A 19,958-nucleotide genomic window follows, 5' to 3' on the forward strand; every position below is an offset into this window, starting at 1 on the left:
GTTTTGACTTGCATCAGACCAGGTGCAGGACAATCATTTGCACACACCGCTTAACTTGAAATAGCCAGGATCATTCTGGGAAAAAAGTGTCATCTCTGCTCCACAGGTTCTTAAAGTGGGACAATGGGCTTGTACATCTGTAGCATCCCAGGATAAAGGGCTTTGTCCTGGGAGAAATCTCGTGTCTGTGTTTATCCTAAGTGAAGATACTGCATCTGTGGCATGGCCTGTCTGAGTCTCAGTGTGGCTGCTGGCTCCCATATGCTACATGCATGGAGTGTGAGCCCTGTTACTGCTGGCTCTTGCATCCTTCTCCACTGGCATCTCCCTGCGTGTTTGTCTCCCTTGTACCCATCCACAGGGGCCAGTCTGGGAGAAGATCCCCTGAGCCACTGGACCCAGATGACATGTGCGGTTCAGGTTCCAGAAGAGAAACCCATCATCCCACCTTAGACCTTCCAGGGGGTTCTTCCCTTGGGGGATGGGCTGCTTGAATATCCTACACCCCTGATGACAGCAGATCTTTTGTAACCAAGGTTCCCCCTTTTCCCTCTGTCCACAGGACAAAGCTCTTGGAGAGTGAGTCCATGAACGAGTCTCTCCGCCGCAGCCTGTCCCGTTTCTCCTCGCGGCCCCCATACTCCCTGGGGTCATCTCCAGGGCCGGGCCTGGGTGTGGTAAGCAGCCCTATTGCTTCTGTGGAGACAGAGGCCTCTGATGTCCTCCGACGGGCCAAGCAGGACCTGGAACGGCTGAAGAAGAAGGAGAAGAGACAACAACGGAAAAGGTGAAGGCCAGCTACCTGGACTTCTCTCCCTAGTTGTGCCTCTGAGTTTTCACCAGCCCTTGTGGGGAATCTCTACCACTCCTCTTGCCCCCATGTATTGCCCCATAACTCTGCTCAGCTGTCTTGCTGGAAGCCTGGGAGGCTGGTTTTCTGAAGAGCTACTAAACTCTCAGACAGTGTCTCCTAGGGATGTTTGTTTTCTGTGGGCCATTGCTGGGACTCACTTCAAACCTCACTTCCCTTTATTCAGCCCAGAGAAGGAAGCGTTTAAGAAGAGGCAGAAGCTGCTTCAGGACAATGGGGAGGAGACGGATGAGAACGAAGTGGAGGAGGTGAGAGAAGTGGTTGGCTTCCTCTTTGCTAAGGTGGGTGGGCTTTGGTTGCCTGCCCACTGGCCCACCACACTGATGACCTTCTCATCATCTTGCCTGGTGGAGGAGAGCCCTGGCACACCATTGGGAGGGGATTGAGGCACAGCCTGGCTCTGCAAGCAGATGCGGGAGGTCCTGGGAGCAGGATCTGTAGCCAGGAATCCAGCACCAAAGACAACCCTGTAGGTTGTGTAGCAGCTGTTATCTGGCACTGTCTAGACTTAAGAAGTTGAGGGTAGAGGGAGACACTATCACTTGCTTGTGCCTTGTTCTTGTGGAAGTGGGAAGGGTTGGACAACTTGCCATGTGCCTTTTATTGCTACTGGGTTTCCATCCCTTGAGCCATGTCCCTGTTTTGCCTCTCCCAGCTTCTATTTGAGGGGCCCCCAGGATCCTGAATATTTAGCTGCTGTCCTGGGTGGGAGGGTGTTACCTGTCCATAGAAGCTCTCTCCAGACATACGAGCCCTTCCACCGTACCCACCTCCTGATTTTGCTCTGGAAGGAGTGAGGAATTATCTGTGCCTCCTGCAGGGTGAGAGGAGGAGGCCCTGAATTGGCCAACACAGGGGAGCTAGCTATCACCGACTGTAGCCTGCCCCTGCCTCCTACTGTTGCCTTGAAGACCATCGTTAATTTGCCTGAGATTAGGGATTGGGAAGGGGCAAGAGACTAAGCCCTGGAGCTGATGAGGATGAGTCTGAAGGCTCCTGGCCTCAGTCCTAGCCATGAGCTTGTCTCCCAGGAGGAGGAAGAGCGGGATGAAAGTGGCTGTGAGGAAGAGGACGGGCGTGAGGACGAAGACGAGGATTCAGGCAGTGACGAGAGCCTGGTGGACTCTGATTCTGATCCCGAGGAGAAGGGTAATGAGGGGCTGGGTGCTGTCCCCTCAGGTCACTGACTCCAGGTGCTGGAAATCTCCAGCACCTGCCTGGGGACCCGTCGGGCTGAGAGAGCCTGTTGCAGGCTCAGAAACTACGCTCACTTGCTGGCATCAAGTGCTTTGTGGAGAAGGTGGTGGGGGGCTGCAGTGCAACTGCAAGGAGAGGTGTCTGGGTCTCAACTGGAGAAGTGTTTGCTGGGTGTTAGGTGGTGCTGCTGGAGCTGGCACCCCTTGGCATAGGCCTGCATGATGAAAGGTGTCCCTACCCTGGCACAGCTGTGCCCCTTAGCTGGCCCTCTTAGGCTAAGCCCACAAAAGCCAGGTGCCTCACCTCGGAGCGCTGCCTTGTCTGGGTTGGGTGGGACTGCCATAGGGTAGGGCCTTCACTCTCCCCATCCCCACCAAGCACGTAGCTGCCTGCCTCTGCCTCCCAGGCCCCTTTGCCTGATGGTGACTGTCTCTCCTGGCTTCTAGAAGTGAATTTCCAAGCTGACCTGGCTGACCTGACCTGTGAGATTGAGATCAAGCAGAAGCTGATAGATGAGCTGGAGAACAGCCAGCGGCGCCTGCAGACTCTCAAGCATCAATATGAGGAAAAGCTGATCCTGCTACAGAACAAGATCCGGGACACACAGCTAGAGAGGGACCGGGTCCTGCAGAACCTCAGTAAGGGGTCCCTTCCCTTCTTCCTCCCACCCCTGCCCCCTCCAGTATCTAGGCAGTCTCACCCATATGCTGGCCCTTGCAGCCAGCCAGCCCTGAGAGCAGAGGGCTCTGAATTGCCTGGCATTGAACAAGTCCTGAATGGAAGCAGCTCCCCGCTCCTGCTTGGTATCAGACATCCCAACCTCTGGATCAGATCCTTCCAGGGTTTCCTACTTGCGACTCTTGAGTAGCCTTGCCTTGCTACTCTTGAGTCACCGTGCTGTGCTTTTTGACTCACCCCGTCCCTTGATGGGCAAGCTGCTGGGGACCCATGACCTTCCACCCCTGCAGCCTGCCAGCTGACTTTGGAGAGGCAGTGAGCTCAGGGCTGGTGGAGAATGCTTTCCCTTCCCTGACACCTCCTTGAGGAGCTCACAGCACTGAACAGGCATTCATGAGTGTTTACCACACAGGAGACAGGCCACAAAGAATTATTTTCCTCTTGGGTGCGTGGGGAAACTGAGGCATTGAGTGCCGTGCCTGAAGCTGCAGAATCTGTGGATGAGCTGGTCTCTGTGCTGATCCTGATGCCCTCCCAGAGAGGGAATGGTGGCTCCCTAGAGCAGGAGCAACAGGACAGCTTTCCCATGCCCAGAACTCCATACCTGTGGTCCTTGTCAGTCCCAGGAACCTTCTCTGAGGTTGGAGAAGGTTCTCCATCAATACTAAATTCACTGCTCTGGTAACCAAATGTCCTGCCTCAGGCTGAGCCCCATAAGACATGTTTCACCTGAGGGTCACCCAGCATCAGCTGGAGCTAGAATGAAATGGCAGCTGGGAGGTGAATTGTGTATGCCTTAGCCAAACCCTTCATGGGACTGTTACCTGGCATATACCTGGCTTGAGTGCCTTTGCTGCCAAGCTATAGCTCTAGTTCAGACTGGGGGTCCCTGCTTTCAGGTGTTTGTCCCTGTAACAGGGGCAGGTCAGGCTTCCCCCCTCATTTGTCTCTTGAACTGCTGGATCAGGCAGGGTTCAGTACCTGATGCCCAAGGCTCAATACGAAGCCCTTCCTGATAAGGGCTGGCAGGTTTGCTTGCTTGAGAGGGGCCTGAGTGGGGCTGAGCATAAGAGATGCAGCAGAGTCCCCTAGTACCCTCAGCACCCCTGCGCCTCTCCCCAGGCACCATGGAATGCTACACAGAGGAGAAGGCCAACAAGATCAAGGCCGACTATGAGAAACGGCTGAAGGAGATGAACCGGGACTTGCAGAAGCTGCAAGCAGCCCAGAAGGAGCATGCCCGCCTGCTCAAGAACCAGTCCCGCTATGAGCGGGAGCTGAAGAAGCTGCAGGCTGAGGTGGCAGAGATGAAGAAAGCAAAGGTACCATGGGGACAATGAGAGCTGCATGGGTAGGGTGGGTGCAGGTGCAGCCCCTTGTGCTAGTGACATGCTGATGAGGGTCAGCTTGAATGGCAGAGGGTTAGATTGGCACAGACCCCTCCTGCAAGTAGAACTTGCCCATCCAGTAGTGCTGCCCAACTTGCCTAGCTGTTGAGATGTGGGGTCTTCCTGTTCCTGATTTAAGTAGGGCCCCCCTTAGGCAGGGGCATAACATGCGAAGAATGCACCCAGAGCAGGCCTCTCACCTTTTCCCCCACACAACAGCAAGCAGTGGTGCAGGCAGTGCGTGTCATGGACTTCAAGGCAGTCTGGATATCATTCTCTAGAGTGGCCGTGGAGTTCACTGCTTCCCCGGGGTGGGGGTGGATTTTCACCCCCTTTTTTGCCACTGAAGCAGGAGTCTAACTAGGATGAGGCAAGTGGGGTACCAGACCCAGATGCTAGCTAGGAGGGGGCACCAGCATCACGCCTCTAGGAGTCTTTGCCAAGCCAGGAGCAGCTCTGCACCAAGTAGTGTGTCTGGGGGGGCGGGGAGCAGGTGGGGCAGAGCCTCCTGCGAGTCTGGGTCACAACAGTTACAGCCCTGCACCCATATGGATGTATGGGTGGAGGGCATGACTTGGGCACCAGGGTTGGCTCCCAGGGAGTCCAGCCATGAAGCTGCTGCTGCCTGAGTGCAACTGATGCTGCTATAGCAGCAGCTATAGCCCAGGAATAAGCCTTCCCTCCCCCTGCCTGTTCCCCATGTCTTTTCCCCCTGCCCCCCACCCTGCAGTGGGTGGCATACCCCCATGTGCTCTCCTACCTCTGTCCTGGGCACTCAATGAGGTCACTACAACCTTTGTGCCAAAGCCCATGTTGAGAGAGCAAAAAAATGCTGATTTGGGGGGCAAAAAATTCTCCTCCCAGGAGCAGCAGCAAAGTTGTTTAGTTTGTGGTGCCAGGGTCACGTGTTCAATCCCCAGGTGGACTAGATGATCTCTTGAGGTTCCTTCCAGCCTTACTTCTCTACGATTAAACTCCGCTGCCTCTCTATAACACTATGATTCCTATAACACGCACATTGCCTGTGCCACTGCTTTCTGAAGCTGGAGCAGGGGATGAAAGGATGAGGTGCCCCTTCCCTCTTTCTTCTCCTGTCCTTCTGGTTCCTCTCCCCATATGCAGTGCCTGGAGCATGTGCCCGGTTTGCCCACCCCATTGTTACACTACTACCCTTAGGAAATGTGGGTAGGGACCTCCTCTTGGACCTGGCACAGTGAGTGCCATGGCACAACTGCCCTTCCGCCCCGCAGGTGGCACTGATGAAGCAGATGCGGGAGGAGCAGCAGCGGAGGCGGCTGGCGGAGACCAAGAGGAACAGGGAGATTGCCCAGCTGAAGAAGGAGCAGCGCAGGCAGGAGGTAAGTGCCCCAAGTCCTCCAGTGACTTACAGTTAGGGCAGTACCCAGGGTGGGAGCTGGCTGAGCTGCTGGGCTAGGACTGGAGCTCAGAGGAATGCATCCAAGTGGGAGATGTGTCCAACCCAGGGGCAGCAAGAGAGCAGTGAGGCTGGGTTTTTTAAGGTGTCTTGTGCTCAAGCCTTCCCTGCAGTGATGCCCCAAGCCAGCTGGGAGGGAATAGTTATGAATGAGCCTGTTCTGATACATGTTCTCAGCCCTTGTATCTCAGCAGAGCAAAGCTGAGAAGCAGCTCCCAGCCAGGGTGAGCAGCAGGAGAGCACCTGTAGGGCTGGGCTGACCTACAGGGGAGCCCCTGTGGGCCAGCAGGGCAGGACCGAGCCAGGAGCTGAGCTGATCTGAAGGCACGAGCACTATAGCAGAGCAGAGACCCCAACACCCAGGGACCAGCTTAGCTTTTTGCTCTCAATCAGGGCTCTGCTAGGGATGTGCTTTGTCTTTGTAGTTTCAGATTCGGGCTCTGGAGTCCCAGAAACGCCAGCAGGAAATTGTGCTGCGAAGGAAGACTCAGGAGGTAAGTGGCGGCCCTGGGCTGCAGAGCAGAGCTGCTTGCTGCCTTGATGGGGTGGGCACCCTGGACTGTGCCATTGTGCCAGACCCCCTTGCCAGGCTGTCTGCAGACAGAGCAGAGCAGCGCTGTCTGCTTCCACTGAGGCCCTGTCCCAGTGACTGATACTTAGGTAAAGCCAATCCTGTAATGAGATACTTGGCCTTGTGTGTGTATTTCCCAAGGAGTAAGGTGATTTTTGTGGCTGTGGGAAACTGGGCAGGAGACGACAGAATATGAGCAATGTGTCTCCTGCCCAGATCTTCTGTCTCTGCTGCTTCCCCTTTCTGGGACAGGGCCCCGACTCTGCTCTGACCCGTTGCTTTCTGCTGCATCCCGGAGCAGAGCTGGTCACTTCCCCTGCCACCGAGCTGACTCCAGTGCCTGCCATGTGGCCTTGCTCACAAGATGACTCTCTGATCCCATCTTCAGTGCCTTCAGTGTCTGGATCCCATTAATTTCCCCAGCTGATCCTGATGCATTCAGGAAAGTGCCACCTAAGGACACTGGGCCTCCTCCCTTCCCTGGATAGCTTGGGGTCTGTTTAAAGGTGCACTGCCTTGAAGACCACAGCCCCGATGCTCATTTATTTGAGACAGGAGCTAGTGGGCACTCTGTGGCTCAGGAAGTTGAAGACCCAGCTGGGGCTGGAGGCCTGGCCAGTTGGTGGCTTGGAGGTGACATCCCCTGAGCTTCTGAGGGAGGATCATGTGTCTGAGCCTGTCATTTAGGGGCTGCTCTTGCCTAGGTCTCAGCCCTGCGTCGCCTGGCCAAACCTATGTCGGACCGTGTTGCTGGGAGGACAGGTCATAAGCTGGCAGTGATGGACTCAGGGGTAGAGGTTTCTGCCAGCACCACTTCATCGGAACCGGAGTCCGGGTCACGCTCTGTCTCCAGCATTGTGCGCCAATGGAACCGGAAAATCAACAACTTCCTGGGAGACCCTTCACCCTCCCTGAATGGCGCCCGGCCTGTCAGGTGAGGCTGGGAACAGGCTGGCTCTTCCCAGCCCATGCCACCCACTGAGGAGGACTTGCACAGCCCTGTGCCCCTGGTTGGCCTTTGGGCTGGGCTCCAAGTTCCTGGGGTTTGGAGTGGAGCAGGTTTCCAGGCCAGGCTGCACGTGGGGATGGGTTTGTCACTTGTTCAGTTGCAGGACACTCTAGATTTGGCATGTGAATGTCTCAACCTGGCCTTCCACCACTCCTGCTTTCCTGACTTCGGGCTCCCTTCTGCAACTGCAGGGGACTTTCCATCCCACTCTGTGGCCCCCTGTTTCCCCTGCTTTGGGCTTGGTTCTGTCCTGACCACTGTCAGTCTGCCCTGCCATTCTTGGCAGCAGAGTAACAATAGGCTTCCAAGCTAGTGTCCTTGCTTTCTGGTCTCTCCTGCTGCTGTGTAGCTCCCTTACCTAAGACACCTTGGAGCACATGCAGACATGTTGGACACTGCCTGAAAAGCAGGCTATAAAGATTGGGTAGTGTGGCTTTAAAACTGAATTACCCTGAAGGAGTGGAGAGGCAAGAAAAGACCAGGCATCCTGGCAATAGTCTGTCAAAAAGCAGGTGGGTGCCTCCAGGGGAACCCCCCATTTCTGCACAACCCCCAAAGTGTCTGAGGACTTGGAGTGCAGGCTCTGTCTGTCTGCAAGCCCCTTTTAGGCAGAGGCAAGAACTGCTCTTGCACCTGGCCAGAGTGGTTATGCAGGAAGATTGCAGCAGCTGGAGTGCCCTGACCCCTTATCCTTCCCATGCAGGAAGAAGTTCCCAAAGAAGGGGATGAGCCAGACCTTCAACAAGGCGGCTCGGCTCAAGTGGCAGTCATTGGAGCGGCGTATCTTTGACATTGTCATGCAGAGGATGACCATCGTCAACCTGGAGGCAGACATGGAGCGCCTGATCAAGGTGAGACAAGGGGCTGGTTCTTCTGGGAACGCTGGGCTGCCTGGAGGGCTGCCAAAGTTGGGGTGGCTGGAGCATCGGCAGGACAAGGGGGTGCTGGGCATGTTGATAATGCCTAGATGGTGCTGGATGAACTTAGTTCCTTTCCATCCCTCTGCCCTGCAGAAACGGGAGGAACTGTCCCTGTTGCAAGAGGCACTGCTGGGGAAGAGGGAGAAGCTGCAGGCCGAGAGCCCTGAGGAGCAGAAGGGCCTGCAGGAGCTGAATGAGGAGATTGAAGCACTGACAGCCAACATAGACTACATCAACGACAGCATCTCTGACTGCCAGGCCACTATCATGCAGATCGAGGAGACCAAGGTGGTGGGGGGAGAAGAATGGAGACTTCTGGTGGGGTGGGAGCAGGGGAAGGGTCCTGTATGAAGAGGCCCAAGGCAGCATTACCATGGACAGGGGAACTGAGCAGAATTGAAAAGATCTGTCAGGGTCACACAGTCACAAGCAGAGCTGAGGAAAGGACCCAGGAATCCTAGTTCTCTGCTAAAAATTGCTAGATCATACCCCTTTCCTATGCAGACTTAATGAGAAAGGACAGTATTTTCCATCATTGCAGGTCCGTTGCTCACTGTGGTTGTCCAATAACATGGTCTGTGAATGCTCTGTTTGGTGTGCTCATGAGCACTGCAGATGTTGGTGCAATAGGCTGCCCTAGCCCATGAGTCAGGCCAAAGAATGTGGTGGAAATGGTCTGGGGGCATCTGGGACCATGAATCAGCTACATTGTGATGGGAATTGGAGTCAATAGCTCTCTGCAGACTAGGATCTAGGAGACACCTAAATGTCGTCATCATCATCATTCACAGTCCTCTTCAATCCTGGCCTGGACTGTTTTGTTTGTGGAAGGAACTGCTGACTCCCCTATTCTGCCACACACCCAACCTCCCTTGCCAGTCTTCAGGCCCAGTATCCTTGCTGGGACTTGCTTCGCACTGGTGTGCAGATCAGAGGACACAAGAGGAACTATGGGATAAGCATGTCTATGGTCTGGCCTCACCAGGCTGGGTCCTGTATGTGTACAGAGAGCACCTCCTCACTAAGCTGGGCTCCTGTTGGAGCTCAAACATAGTTAAAGTACGGGCTTTAGCAACACAGCCTCCCAGGTGAAATGACTTAGCCCAAGCTCAACGACCCCCTTGATCTTGTATAGCTCAGTTTGAAGCCAAGGCCTTTGGGGATGGTCTTGTGTTCTGAACTGAGCCTAGGTCTAGTACAAGAAGTTAGTAAAAAATATCGAGGGCTGTTTCAGGGGAAATTTCCAAACTTTTTTCCATATCCTATGAATAAAATACAGCTTTTTTTTCCCTCAGTAGGAAACTATAGGTTTCTTGTTTTTTCTAAAGTTTTTAGTAACTTAACATTTTTCAGGCTTCTCACTTTTCAGAAATCTAAAACTTTCTTCTGAAAGACTTTTAAGGGCAAATTTTGGAGGTCTTTTGTCAAAACGATTTTTCATAAAAGAAATTCTTTGAAGGAAGATTGCAGGCAAACTGTGAGTCTTCGGGGCTGGGAGACAACTCCAAGGAACCAAATACAGCTCTTTGCTCTCCCTCTAGTGGCTGGTTCCCGTCAGTAGATTGATTAGACTGTCCCGTTAATAGACTGGTCAGTAGATGTTTCTTCTAGTCAGTGACTTAGCCCTGTAAACCAAGCAGTAGAAGGTCTTTTTTTTGGTGCTGGAGGTGTATGGTTCAGTCCACAGTTGGTATGTTGTTATAAGTGAGAGCCCAACAGACTCAGGGCACAATGAGACCTGAGTTGCATGTTATTTGTAGGTTTATAAATGGAAGGGCTTCAGCATCATTAGCCACGTCCAGACCTGAAATCTGGATTTGTGATGGTGGTGGCTTGTGTGAGTGTAGTGTTTTATAGATGATAGGGAAAAGTAAGTGCTCTGAGAGCATAAATCTGCTTGAATACCAGTCTAGAAAGCTTCATCCAGTTTGAGCCAAGACTATGAGCCAGGCTGGTTCCTGTATGTGCACAGAGAGCACCTCCTATCTGGTTGGGGGTGGGCAGAGATCTGTGTGGACAATGGTTAGATGAGGGTTTAAGTGAGATTACTGGTGGCTGGCATTTTGACACGCTCAGCTTCGACACACTACTTGTATGGTAGCTGTGTAGAGAACATATGCCCTCATGCCTGTGTGTGTCCATGTGTGGGGTGCTGGTCATGCCACCGTTCCTCAGCTCTGCCTTTCAGGATCTTGGCCATTGGATGACTTCACCTTTCTAATTCCCCTCCTTGTTGGGGGTCTTCTGATTTGCAGGAAGAGCTGGACTCTATCGACACTTCAGTGGTGATCAGCTCCTGCTCCTTGGCTGAGGCACGTCTCCTGCTGGACAACTTCCTCAAGGCCTCGATTGATAAGGTGAGGATTGAGACCTGTGGATGCAGCGAGGGTGCTGCTAGGGACTGTGGAAGTGGCAAAGCAGATGATATCAGGAAGCCTCCCATGGGTTCTCATCTCAGTAGTGACAGGCTAAGTCCAGGCCTGAAATCTGGATTTGTGATGGTGGTGGCTCAGGGTTTGGAGCTTTGTGGCTTGGTGTCTGATGTACTTGTGCATTGACCTGGATCAGGGGTGCTCAGCCTTCTGGCCCATGGGCCAGATGTGACCCACAGAGCCATAGTAGCTGGAAGTCAGGGCTCCCAACAGGTATGGAAATTTGGCGGCATGGGAGTGGTGGCTATTAATGTGGCCATGTGCTCCCCTGCCAAATTCACAAGCCCCAAGCCCTGCATGGCAGGTCAGAGCCAGGCCAAGCCTCCTAATCCTCCCCGCACCCTTGGGGCTGGGCTGGGTCATGCTCCCTTTCCCCACATGGGACTGGGTTGGGGCTGGATCCAGGCTGTGGATGAACTAGGCATTGCTCACCTGGCCTGCTGGGGAAGAATGTTGAGCACCACTGACCTAGACTGGCAAAGGATCCTGCTCTGTTGGCACAGAGGTGACAGAGCCTGTCATATGAATGTTGTCACAGTGGTATGGTACATGGGTTATAAGAAGCAACTGAACAAAACCCGAGTGCAAGGTCTATGTTAGCTGAGGGGTGGAATTAGTTGAGCCCAAGAATCCTGATTCCTTGCCCCAACTGCAAGGCCCTTCTGCGTGCGAGGCTGAGGTTTACCTGCCCGCTCCATCCACACAGGGGCTGCAGGTGGCTCAGAAAGAAGCCCAGATCCGCCTGCTGGAGGGGCGCCTGAGGCAGACAGACGTGACCAGCTCCTCTCAGAACCACGTGATCCTGGACGCCTTGCGGGAGAAGGCAGAGTCTCATCCTGAGCTGCAGGCGCTCATCCACAATGTGCAGCAAGGTGGGTGCATTGCTCATGGAGCAGACATAGGGCCTTTCCCTCCTGGGAGCTCCTGAGGCACCTACGAATGCCTGGCCATAGACAGGGAGCACTGGTTGGGGCAACACCTCTGCCTGGGGTTGGCAGAAGTGTGTACTTCCTCTGAAAGTGGTGTTTGCCAGGGAGTTCCCACCCTCTTGTGGGATGTTGAATTAGTTAGACCCCTTGTAGGTTCAGGGATTGTTCCAACATCCCCTGGGCTGCAGTAGTCGGCCACCTTGCTGTAGAAGCACAGGCAGGGGACTCCTGTCCAGCAATGAGGGGGCGCAGGAGTCAGCAGAACAATTACTGTAGTGTCTGGGATTCTCAGGAGGGGACATTGTCACCTCCTAAAAGCCCATTTGCTAATCTGAGCCCTCCTGGTGCTGGTTGGATCAGTCTTGGAGGGGTGCCACCTTCCCAGTGCACCACTGACAGTACCTGTTCCTTGCATAGAGAATGGCTATGCCAGCACAGATGAGGAGATCTCGGAGTTCAGCCTGGCCTCAGAGGGGAGGTGAGTACATCCAGAGAGGCTGGTGTGCCCCACATTTGCTCCCCACCAAAGCCCAGAATGCCTCTGATGGGGTCGGGGCAGGGAATCTGGGGAGAAAGGTTGCTCAGCCCTATGAGGTGGGGTAGCAGGAGGAGAATGGTGTGGTTTGGGGCTGCTGGAGGGAATCCCCATTCAGGCTGCTTCAGTCAGGTTCAGGGCCAGAAAGGGGCAAGGGCAAGAAGGAGCCGGGAAATGACTACATTGGGTGGGAGTGGAGCGGTCTCCCCACTGCAGGGGAGGGGGGGAATCTTGGGCTTTATCCTGGGGAGGAGCTTGGGGAAGGGAAGAGAAACCTTCGCCAGGTGGGGACTCGGTCGTTGAGTTGCAAGGGAGCTTCTTCCTTCAGTCTGCGTCCCTGGAGACAAATTCAGAGGACTGACTGTTAACCTTCTGTGTTCACTACAGCTTCTCCCAGTCTTTCTCCATGAAGGGCTCGGCCAGCCAGGATGACTTCAAGTTTAAGGTGAGTTCACATCCCAGACAGCACACGTTGCTGTGCAGCTGAACAAAGCCCTGTCATGGGGGTAAAAGAGCTAGGTCAAAGCCAGGGCTCGGCCCATCAGACCTCCACCCTTCTTATGCTTTGCAGCTGGGTGGGATGGTGACCCCACTGTGGGGTCTAAGACTTTGCACTGGTGGAGAAAACCCTAGACTGAACACCGAAGAGGGATGGTTCCGGAACTTTAACAGCAGCAGATCTGGCTTGCTAGGGACAAGCCAGAGGCTGGACCTCATGTTCATTGGGCTCCCTGGGGCACTGGAGTCCACTGAAAAGCTTTGGTGCCCTGTTGCTGGGCTGTTTGTACCGGGGTTTCTGTGAACTGTACTTCTGTACTTCTTGCAGATCTGAATGCCAAGGGAAGTGTGTGCAGTGCCCAGTGTGTGCAGAACACACTCCTCCAGGCAGGGGGGGTATGTCACTGTGCCTGCAGGACCTCAGAGAACAACCTGACACTGAGGGTCATTGTTATCCTCAATAGCAAGCCTGTGAAAAGCAAATGCAGGCAATGAGCACCTGGCTGTATCGCTGCCTCAGACAGGCTTAGGCTTGGCATCCAGCAGCAGAAGAGGCTGCTGGAGGCACATAGTGAAAGGGCCTTGGTATCTCAGACTCCTGAAATAGCAAATACAATGTACCACTGAATGCATAAAAAGTTCATCCCCACAGAGCAGTGAATCCCTCAGCCCTCTCCTCTCTGTACCTTGCTCTAGGGGGAACCCAAGCTCTCGGGACAGATGAAGGCTGTGTCAGCTGAGTGCCTGGGGCCCACACTGGACATCTCCACCAAGAACATCACCAAGTCCTTGGCATCCCTCATGGAGATTAAGGAGGATGGGATTGGCTTCTCCATCCAGCATCCTTACTACAAAGAGAAGGTGTCCCGCACCATCAGCCTGCCCACCCGTGGGAGCACCTTGTAAGTCCTGGGCAGCCTAGGCCCCAAATGCCCATGGGGTCTTGAGGAGCTGAACACGAATGTGTCTCAGTACCCCAGCCCTCACCCTGCAGGCAGCATGCGAAGCAAGTGCTTCCAGCCCACATGACCTCAGAACGCCTACATCGCCATCTTGGATGGATAGCAAATAGGTGCTGGCTACCAGCAGGGGTGGGGACCAGAGAAGAGAGGGAAGAACTAGGATCCCCTATAAACAACCTCTGCAGGATAATGGGGCATTCTGTGTCCAAGGCCCTGTGATTTGCCTCCTCTGTTAGCAGAGTTTCATCAGATTCGTGCAAGGCCAGGCAATGTTGTGGCTCCCTGGATCCATGCTTATGGTGCTAGTGGGACTCGAACCTCCTCCCTATACCTAGATGTGTCCTCTCTGGTGCTTAGCAGGGTCCTCTGAGCTGACCCCTGTTGGGATGGGTGAGGGGCAGGGGCTGATTCTCATTCTGCCAACACGAGGGGCTTGCTGACCTGTTGTCACTCTGTCCAGCCCAAGGCAGTCCCGCGGCTCTGACACCTCACCTCTGACCAGGAGGAAATCCTATGACCGTGGACAGCCTGTCAGGTAAACCCTGGAGGGAGCTAGGGCTGAAGAGGAGAGGAGTGGAGGTGGCAGGCCAGAATTGGGGTGCTGGGGGAGTGAATGGGCTGCACTGATGGCTGCCTAGCAAGGGTCTGCATGCTGTACGTGGGGGACTGGAGGTGGGGGTGGCCGATGTGTTGGCAGGGAATGAATTGGGGGACAGGACATTTCCTTCAGGCAGGTGTCTAATTGTGGTGTCTCTCTCAACATGACTCAGGACTTCGGATGTTGGCTTCACTCCTCCCTCATCCCCTCCCACCAGGCCACGAAATGACCGCAATGTCTTCTCCCGGCTCACGAGCAGCCAGAGCCAGGGGTCTGCGCTGGACAAGTAAGGCCCTTGTGGGGTGGGAGGGCTCTGGGGCGTTCAGTGCCAAGGCAGCAAATGACAAGGGCTCTGTAGTCCACCACCTAGTACCAGGAATGACCCCAAAACCATGGACTCTCAGCTGGGCTCTTGCTGCCCTGACACCGTCCACACCTGCTGTTGGGCCTTCCCTGATGGTAGAGCTGATGTGGGAGCCAGGCTGGACTCTGCTTCACTATCCTCTAACTACAGTGGTCCAGCAAGGATCCTAGGAGCCAACACCCCCTCCAGTGTCGCTAGTCACAGCAGGGACCCCCCATCAGAAATGGCCACCTGCAAGGGTTTGACTGGAGACCCATCAAGTCACAAATGCATGCAATTTGGCCTCAGGCTTTTGAAGCAATGTAGGTGAAGTGGGTGAGCTGGCAAGCTGCTGCATTAATCCCCCATGCAGGGTCACAGCCCCCCTGGGTGGCACCAGGGCTGTGGGTATTTCCATGGATACTGGGATCACTCAGCCCTGCCTAGTGACCTCATGTTGGCTCCTTGTTAGCACCGTCAAGGGCTAATGAGCCTGGAACCTGAGCTCAGGCAGGAGAAAAAAAGCTCATGTTTGGGGATCCAGAAGCAGTGACTGGCTGGGCTTTGGCATTACTTGGGCCCTGTTGTAGTGCTGTTGGACATCTTAACACAGTGTTCACATGTGCCTGGGCCTTGTGCACATGTAACCCTATGGTGAGTGTGTCATGGGTCCCCTCAGTGCCCCTTCACAGGCCATAGGATTAGTTATAGCCTGACTAGGGAGCTGGAGGTCTTTAGCTCCAGCAGTATCAGATCTTGCTCCCAATTCTGGGAGCCCCTCGTGTCGGTGGCTGCTGTGCTGGGTCCCTGCCCAGGGTGGAATTTCACCACGTGGGATTGCCTTAATCTATAAAGGGGTTATAGAGGAAGCCGGCACCAGTTCACAGCCATATCCACAATCCCCTCCCTGTGGATGTGTGTAGCCTCCTATGCTAGGAATGGAGAGGGGTCTTGACATGATCTCTACGCAACATGGAGGCTGTTTCCCAGATGCTGGGGGCACCAGCTGTGGTATGCACCTTGAAAGCCTGTCAAATCCAGCCCCTTTGAGCCTGCTTCAGCCACCGCGGGGCTCCTCAGAAGGGCTCCCACTGATTGCAAGAGTGGCTGGGTCAGGCCCCTGATTCCTGGCACCTGGTGGGTGAGGGGTGCCAGGCAGGGTTGACTCCTGGTGGGCTGTGTTGGGGAGGTGGGTGGAGCTGCTCTCCGTGTCTGTGCGGTTTCCACAGAGTAACAAGCTACCTTGAGACAGCCTGAAAATTCATAGGCCAGATCCTCAACCCAGCTCCAAGGGAGCAGCCGAGCAATGGTGCAGGGCACCCAGGGCTCTGACAGCAGTTGCCTTATATCTCCCTGAAGAGCGCCAAACAGTGTTGCTGGCCTGAAGCTGGTGCACTTGGGGCACTGATGGGCTCTCCAGGTGGTGGTGATGGTGTATGTAGGTCAGGGACACCACTGTCCTCAGTGCTTCTTGGGGGAATGAATTACTCTCTGGCTTTTCCTACACTCATGGGTGCAGAACATGGGGCTTGGCAGGTGGGGGGGCTGCCTTCCAATAGAGCGGTTTGTCTTGGATAATGAACAGGGTGGAGGGATCTTAGAAAGACTCGTTCATCCCCAACTGTGGGCTCAAGGCAGAGGGTGCCGGGGGTGATTCTCCGGCCTGCTCTGTGCAGAAAGTCACACAAGATGCTCAGGATGGTCCTTGGGCTCTGCGTGAGTCCAGCAGAGTTACTCTCACCTCACCCTGCAGACTGAGAGGTCTCTTGCCCGATCCACATGTTCCCTCCTGCTCCTCTGCCCTCTCTTCCCTGGTTTCTATGTATGCTCCTGTCTCGCGCTGCCCCACCTGCTGAGATGCAATAACAACCCTCCACTCTGACTCTGCTGCTGCCTTTCTTGTCTGGGATTTTCTCTCCCATAATCCTGCTAATTTTCTGCCCCTAGGTCTGATGACAGCGATTCCTCTGTCTCGGAGGTGCTGAGGTAGATACAACTTTCAATTTATTAAAATTGTCTCCTCTCTCTTTTTCTTTCTTTCTCTCTCCCTCTTTCTCTTTTCCCCCCCTCCCATTCTCTCCCACCCCCCCACCCTCCCAACTCTCCCTACCCTGCCTGCCAAATCTGTGTGGTGCCACTTTGCCCAGCTGATGGGACTCTCTCCTGGTGCGGCTTTCGCTTAGTGCACGGCCCTTTTCCCTTCTCCTTGCTTTCCTGGCTGGCCCTGCATGCTTTGTTGAGTTGCAGATGCCCCTTTCTGCTTCCAGCCTCCAGTGCATTTAGTTCTGATCTGTCCTTGGGAAATACAGCGGTGAGTTTTTACCTGGTAGTGTCTGGGTCTTTGGCTGGCCTGGTGTGGCTGCATGTTCTCTTCTGCCTTTAGTGCGCGGGCTTGTTGGTTCTGATGCTTGGGGCTGGACTCTTGGTCTAGGGTACTCCAAGTCCCAAGGCAGTCCAGCTGCTAGCATCTGTGCCACCCTGGAAAGAACCAGTCATTCATGCTTTGTCCTCTTCTACCGTCTTCCATCCAAACACCTCTCGGCACTCAGCAAACACAGTGTCAACTTCTCAATGCTCACGGGGTTGTCGTCCCCCTTTCAGAGGGAGAAACTGATGCACAAAGCAAGGGTGCATTTCCCAAAGCTCCAGCCTTTTGGAACGCAAGACTCTGCCGTGGTTGGAAGGGTAATTTTTGGAGGTTTCAAGGACAAGTGCAGCCTCCCATGTCATTTGTAGAAGCCTCAGTGGTTGCTCTAAATGACAGCATCGTCCAAAGAGGCTGCTTGTGATCTGTGCCCACCCAGAACCTCCCCCACTGCGGTATGTGCTGTGGCTGTGACACCAAGGGTGAGGGTTTGTACTGGCAGTGGCCTAGTTGTGCAACTCAGCTCCGAGGCCCATGCACATCATTAGAGCAGGGGAAGGGACCCAGCCCGGTGGGAGAGTCTCCTCCACTGACTTTTGGGTGTTGATGAGAGCCCCTGTGAGTCTGACACAAATGCCCTCCTTCTCTACCACACTGTGAGGCAGGGGCAGTGCTATGAGGTACTGGAGCTGTCCAGCCTCTAGTTGTGATGGTGCTAATGGGCTTTTCCAGTGGGGAGCTCTGCTATGCTCCCACCTTGCCCACAAGGCTGTGGGTCCCCACTCTTGGGCTCTGAAGCCTCCCTCTGAATGACCCTGATAACCTGACTAGCTATTCCTGGGACCTGGCACTGCCCCAGTTAGCTGAGCTCCTGGCACATCCTTTGGGACCTGCCTGGGTGAAACTGAGCTGGGACGAACTGTCTGAGACCCTGAGTGCTCTGCCCACAGCTGCCCTCCGCTGAAGGCTGAGGTGCTTGTCCTCTCAGAAGAGCAGCCCTTTGTCACGCTGGGAGGAGCACCAGGATTGTAGGCATGTCCCATCCAGAAGAGCCCCTGAGCTGTGCATGGTGGGCTCTGCAAGCCACTTGTCTCCTTCCAGGGAAGGTCTGTAGCATGTGTTCTGCTTGCCTGCTGCACTAGGTTTGGGAGGGCAGTCAGGTCACACCACCTCATGGATGGGGGCTATCTGTGCTCGTCACCCTGACACCCCTTGTACAGGTGTAGTGGGAAGGGGAAGCCTTCCACCGGGTGCGAGATGGGCTGTGCCTGAACAGGATGGTCCAGAGGTCTGGGAGGGGGATTCTGAAAGGGGCTCGGACAGCTTGGGCTCCTGGGGGTCTCAGCCACCCCTGATCCCACCTGGTGACCCTGTCTGTCACCCTGGACAGGCAGAGTTGCCCGTGTCCCTGGAGGATAGAAGCTCACTAAAGGATGCCACATCCCCACACTGGCCACAGGGGGGTGCCCTTGCTCCATGTGCCCACAACTGGATGGGGACAGCCAGGTAGTGGGGCAGTGGCTCGAGCCCAGGGGCTGCCTGTCCTTCATGGAAGGGAGTGGTGCTAAGGGCAGAGCCTGCAGAAGCCTCAGCTTTGGTTTGGGCCCTTACCTACCTGGGGCAGAGGGGATCCTATTGAGTGGATAGCTTTCACAAGGCTTTGCACACCCACAGAAATCTTCCTGCAGCACAGGCCCAGCCAAAGGCAGGGTCTTCATCAGCCTCTAAGCTCCCAGCGCCGGGGGCCTCAGGGACACAGCACAGTCTACCCACAGGCTGATCCCCTGTGCACCTATCTGCTCAGGGAGGCTTGCAGCCCCTCTATCACCAGGAAACTCTGCTGCAAGCCCAGACCCTGAGTAAAGCCTGTGGTTTGATGCCTTCTCATACAAGAGGCAACTTGCTCCCAGGGGAGTTTAGGTGGGAACCCCCATTGCTGATGTGTTTTCTCTCTTTCTTGGAAGGGGCATCATTAATCCAGTGGGTGGTGCCAAGAGTGCCCGGACAGCCCCACTGCAGTGCGTCTCCATGGCAGAGGGACACACCAAGCCTGTTCTCTGCCTGGATGCCACTGATGAGCTGCTCTTCACTGGATCCAAAGGTGCGTGCCCTGGTGAGGGTGGGTGGGGGGTGCTGAGCTGTAGAGATGCCTATGCTGGCTGGAGAATGACTGAGTCCCCACACCCTTATGACCACCTGGGGAGGATTGGCATCCTGCTTTAAGGCCTCAAGTCCCTGCCAGCTGAGCTCAAGGCTACAAAACCCCAAATTCATAAGGAGACAGTTTTCAGTCAGCCCAGGAGAGGGCAATGGTGCTGCATCAGCCATTGGGTAACCAATGTCATTGTTCTTGAAAAGCTGCTTGGAGGTGGCTGTAAAATGAGTTGCTGGGCTGCAGCCCAGTCCCTGGTATTGAGCTGTCCACGTTGCAGGGGGCATGAACTGTCCTTCCTCCAGTTAACTGGGACAGAGAGTCTGGGGCTAGATGGTCCTTGCCCCTAAAGCTGTCCTTGAGAGGTGGAGGGGCAGGCTTCCGGGCAGAAGGAATTTGCTGGATCAGGGGTTCCTTTACTGAAAGATGGCTCAGGACCTTTGCTCTTGAGAGGGGTCTCCTAGGTAGCTGCACCTGGCAGTTTTCTCCAGAGTCCATGTCTCCTCCCTCAGACCGGAGCTGCAAAATGTGGAACCTGGTGACAGGCCAGGAAATCGCCTCCCTGAAAGGCCACCCCAACAACGTGGTGTCCATCAAGTACTGCAGCCACACAGGGCTGGTGTTCACAGTGTCCACCTCCTACATCAAGGTGTGGGACATCCGGGATTCTGCCAAGTGCATCCGCACCCTCACGTACGTATCTGACCTCCAGGTCCCTGCTGTGCTTGATGCTTTTCCCTGGTAGCTTTCTTAGCTATGGCACAGGTCAGGTTGCCAACCCCTGGGGGCTTGCAGGGCTGAGTCTGGGAACTTTGGGACAGTTTGCCATGGGTCAGCTCCCAGAGCCTCAGCTCACAACATTTGCTGTTCTAGTCTCGGGTGCGCTGTGCAGTTCGTCCGTATGGCTTCAACCAGGTGTTGACCCAGTAGTTCTTCTGCAGGCTTCAACCTGGCTTCCTCCTGGCAGTTCTGTCCCATTCCCAGCCAGACATCAACTTCCCAGCCCTCCCATCACCCCCTTATCCCCTTCACACCCCCACCTAGGCCAGTGTGAAATTCCTTGGGCTGGGAATCA

The 19,958-nt window shown here is 54.9% G+C and overlaps 1 protein-coding gene across 3 annotated transcripts in view; it reads left to right on the forward strand.

Moving 5' to 3' along the window:
* KIF21B (kinesin family member 21B) overlaps positions 1-19,958 on the forward strand; it is an 81,380-nt gene that overhangs the window by 48,114 nt on the left and 13,308 nt on the right. For 2 of the 3 annotated variants that reach the window (XM_019492577.2, XM_019492575.2), the window contains exons 11-30: positions 563-787; positions 1,038-1,119; positions 1,903-2,020; positions 2,515-2,706; positions 3,869-4,068; positions 5,385-5,492; positions 5,995-6,063; positions 6,845-7,074; positions 7,853-8,000; positions 8,163-8,357; positions 10,325-10,426; positions 11,208-11,373; positions 11,848-11,908; positions 12,353-12,410; positions 13,160-13,365; positions 13,886-13,960; positions 14,196-14,309; positions 16,314-16,352; positions 18,696-18,832; positions 19,396-19,576. In XM_019492577.2, coding sequence (XP_019348122.2) covers positions 563-787; positions 1,038-1,119; positions 1,903-2,020; positions 2,515-2,706; positions 3,869-4,068; positions 5,385-5,492; positions 5,995-6,063; positions 6,845-7,074; positions 7,853-8,000; positions 8,163-8,357; positions 10,325-10,426; positions 11,208-11,373; positions 11,848-11,908; positions 12,353-12,410; positions 13,160-13,365; positions 13,886-13,960; positions 14,196-14,309; positions 16,314-16,352; positions 18,696-18,832; positions 19,396-19,576 — 2,706 coding nt within the window. The remainder of the gene's footprint in view (positions 1-562; positions 788-1,037; positions 1,120-1,902; positions 2,021-2,514; positions 2,707-3,868; positions 4,069-5,384; positions 5,493-5,994; positions 6,064-6,844; positions 7,075-7,852; positions 8,001-8,162; positions 8,358-10,324; positions 10,427-11,207; positions 11,374-11,847; positions 11,909-12,352; positions 12,411-13,159; positions 13,366-13,885; positions 13,961-14,195; positions 14,310-16,313; positions 16,353-18,695; positions 18,833-19,395; positions 19,577-19,958) is intronic. The other variant, XM_019492578.2, reaches the window with a different exon arrangement.

The sequence above is a fragment of the Alligator mississippiensis genome, chromosome 14 (genome assembly GCF_030867095.1).
Source record: "Alligator mississippiensis isolate rAllMis1 chromosome 14, rAllMis1, whole genome shotgun sequence".
NCBI lineage: Eukaryota > Metazoa > Chordata > Crocodylia > Alligatoridae > Alligator > Alligator mississippiensis.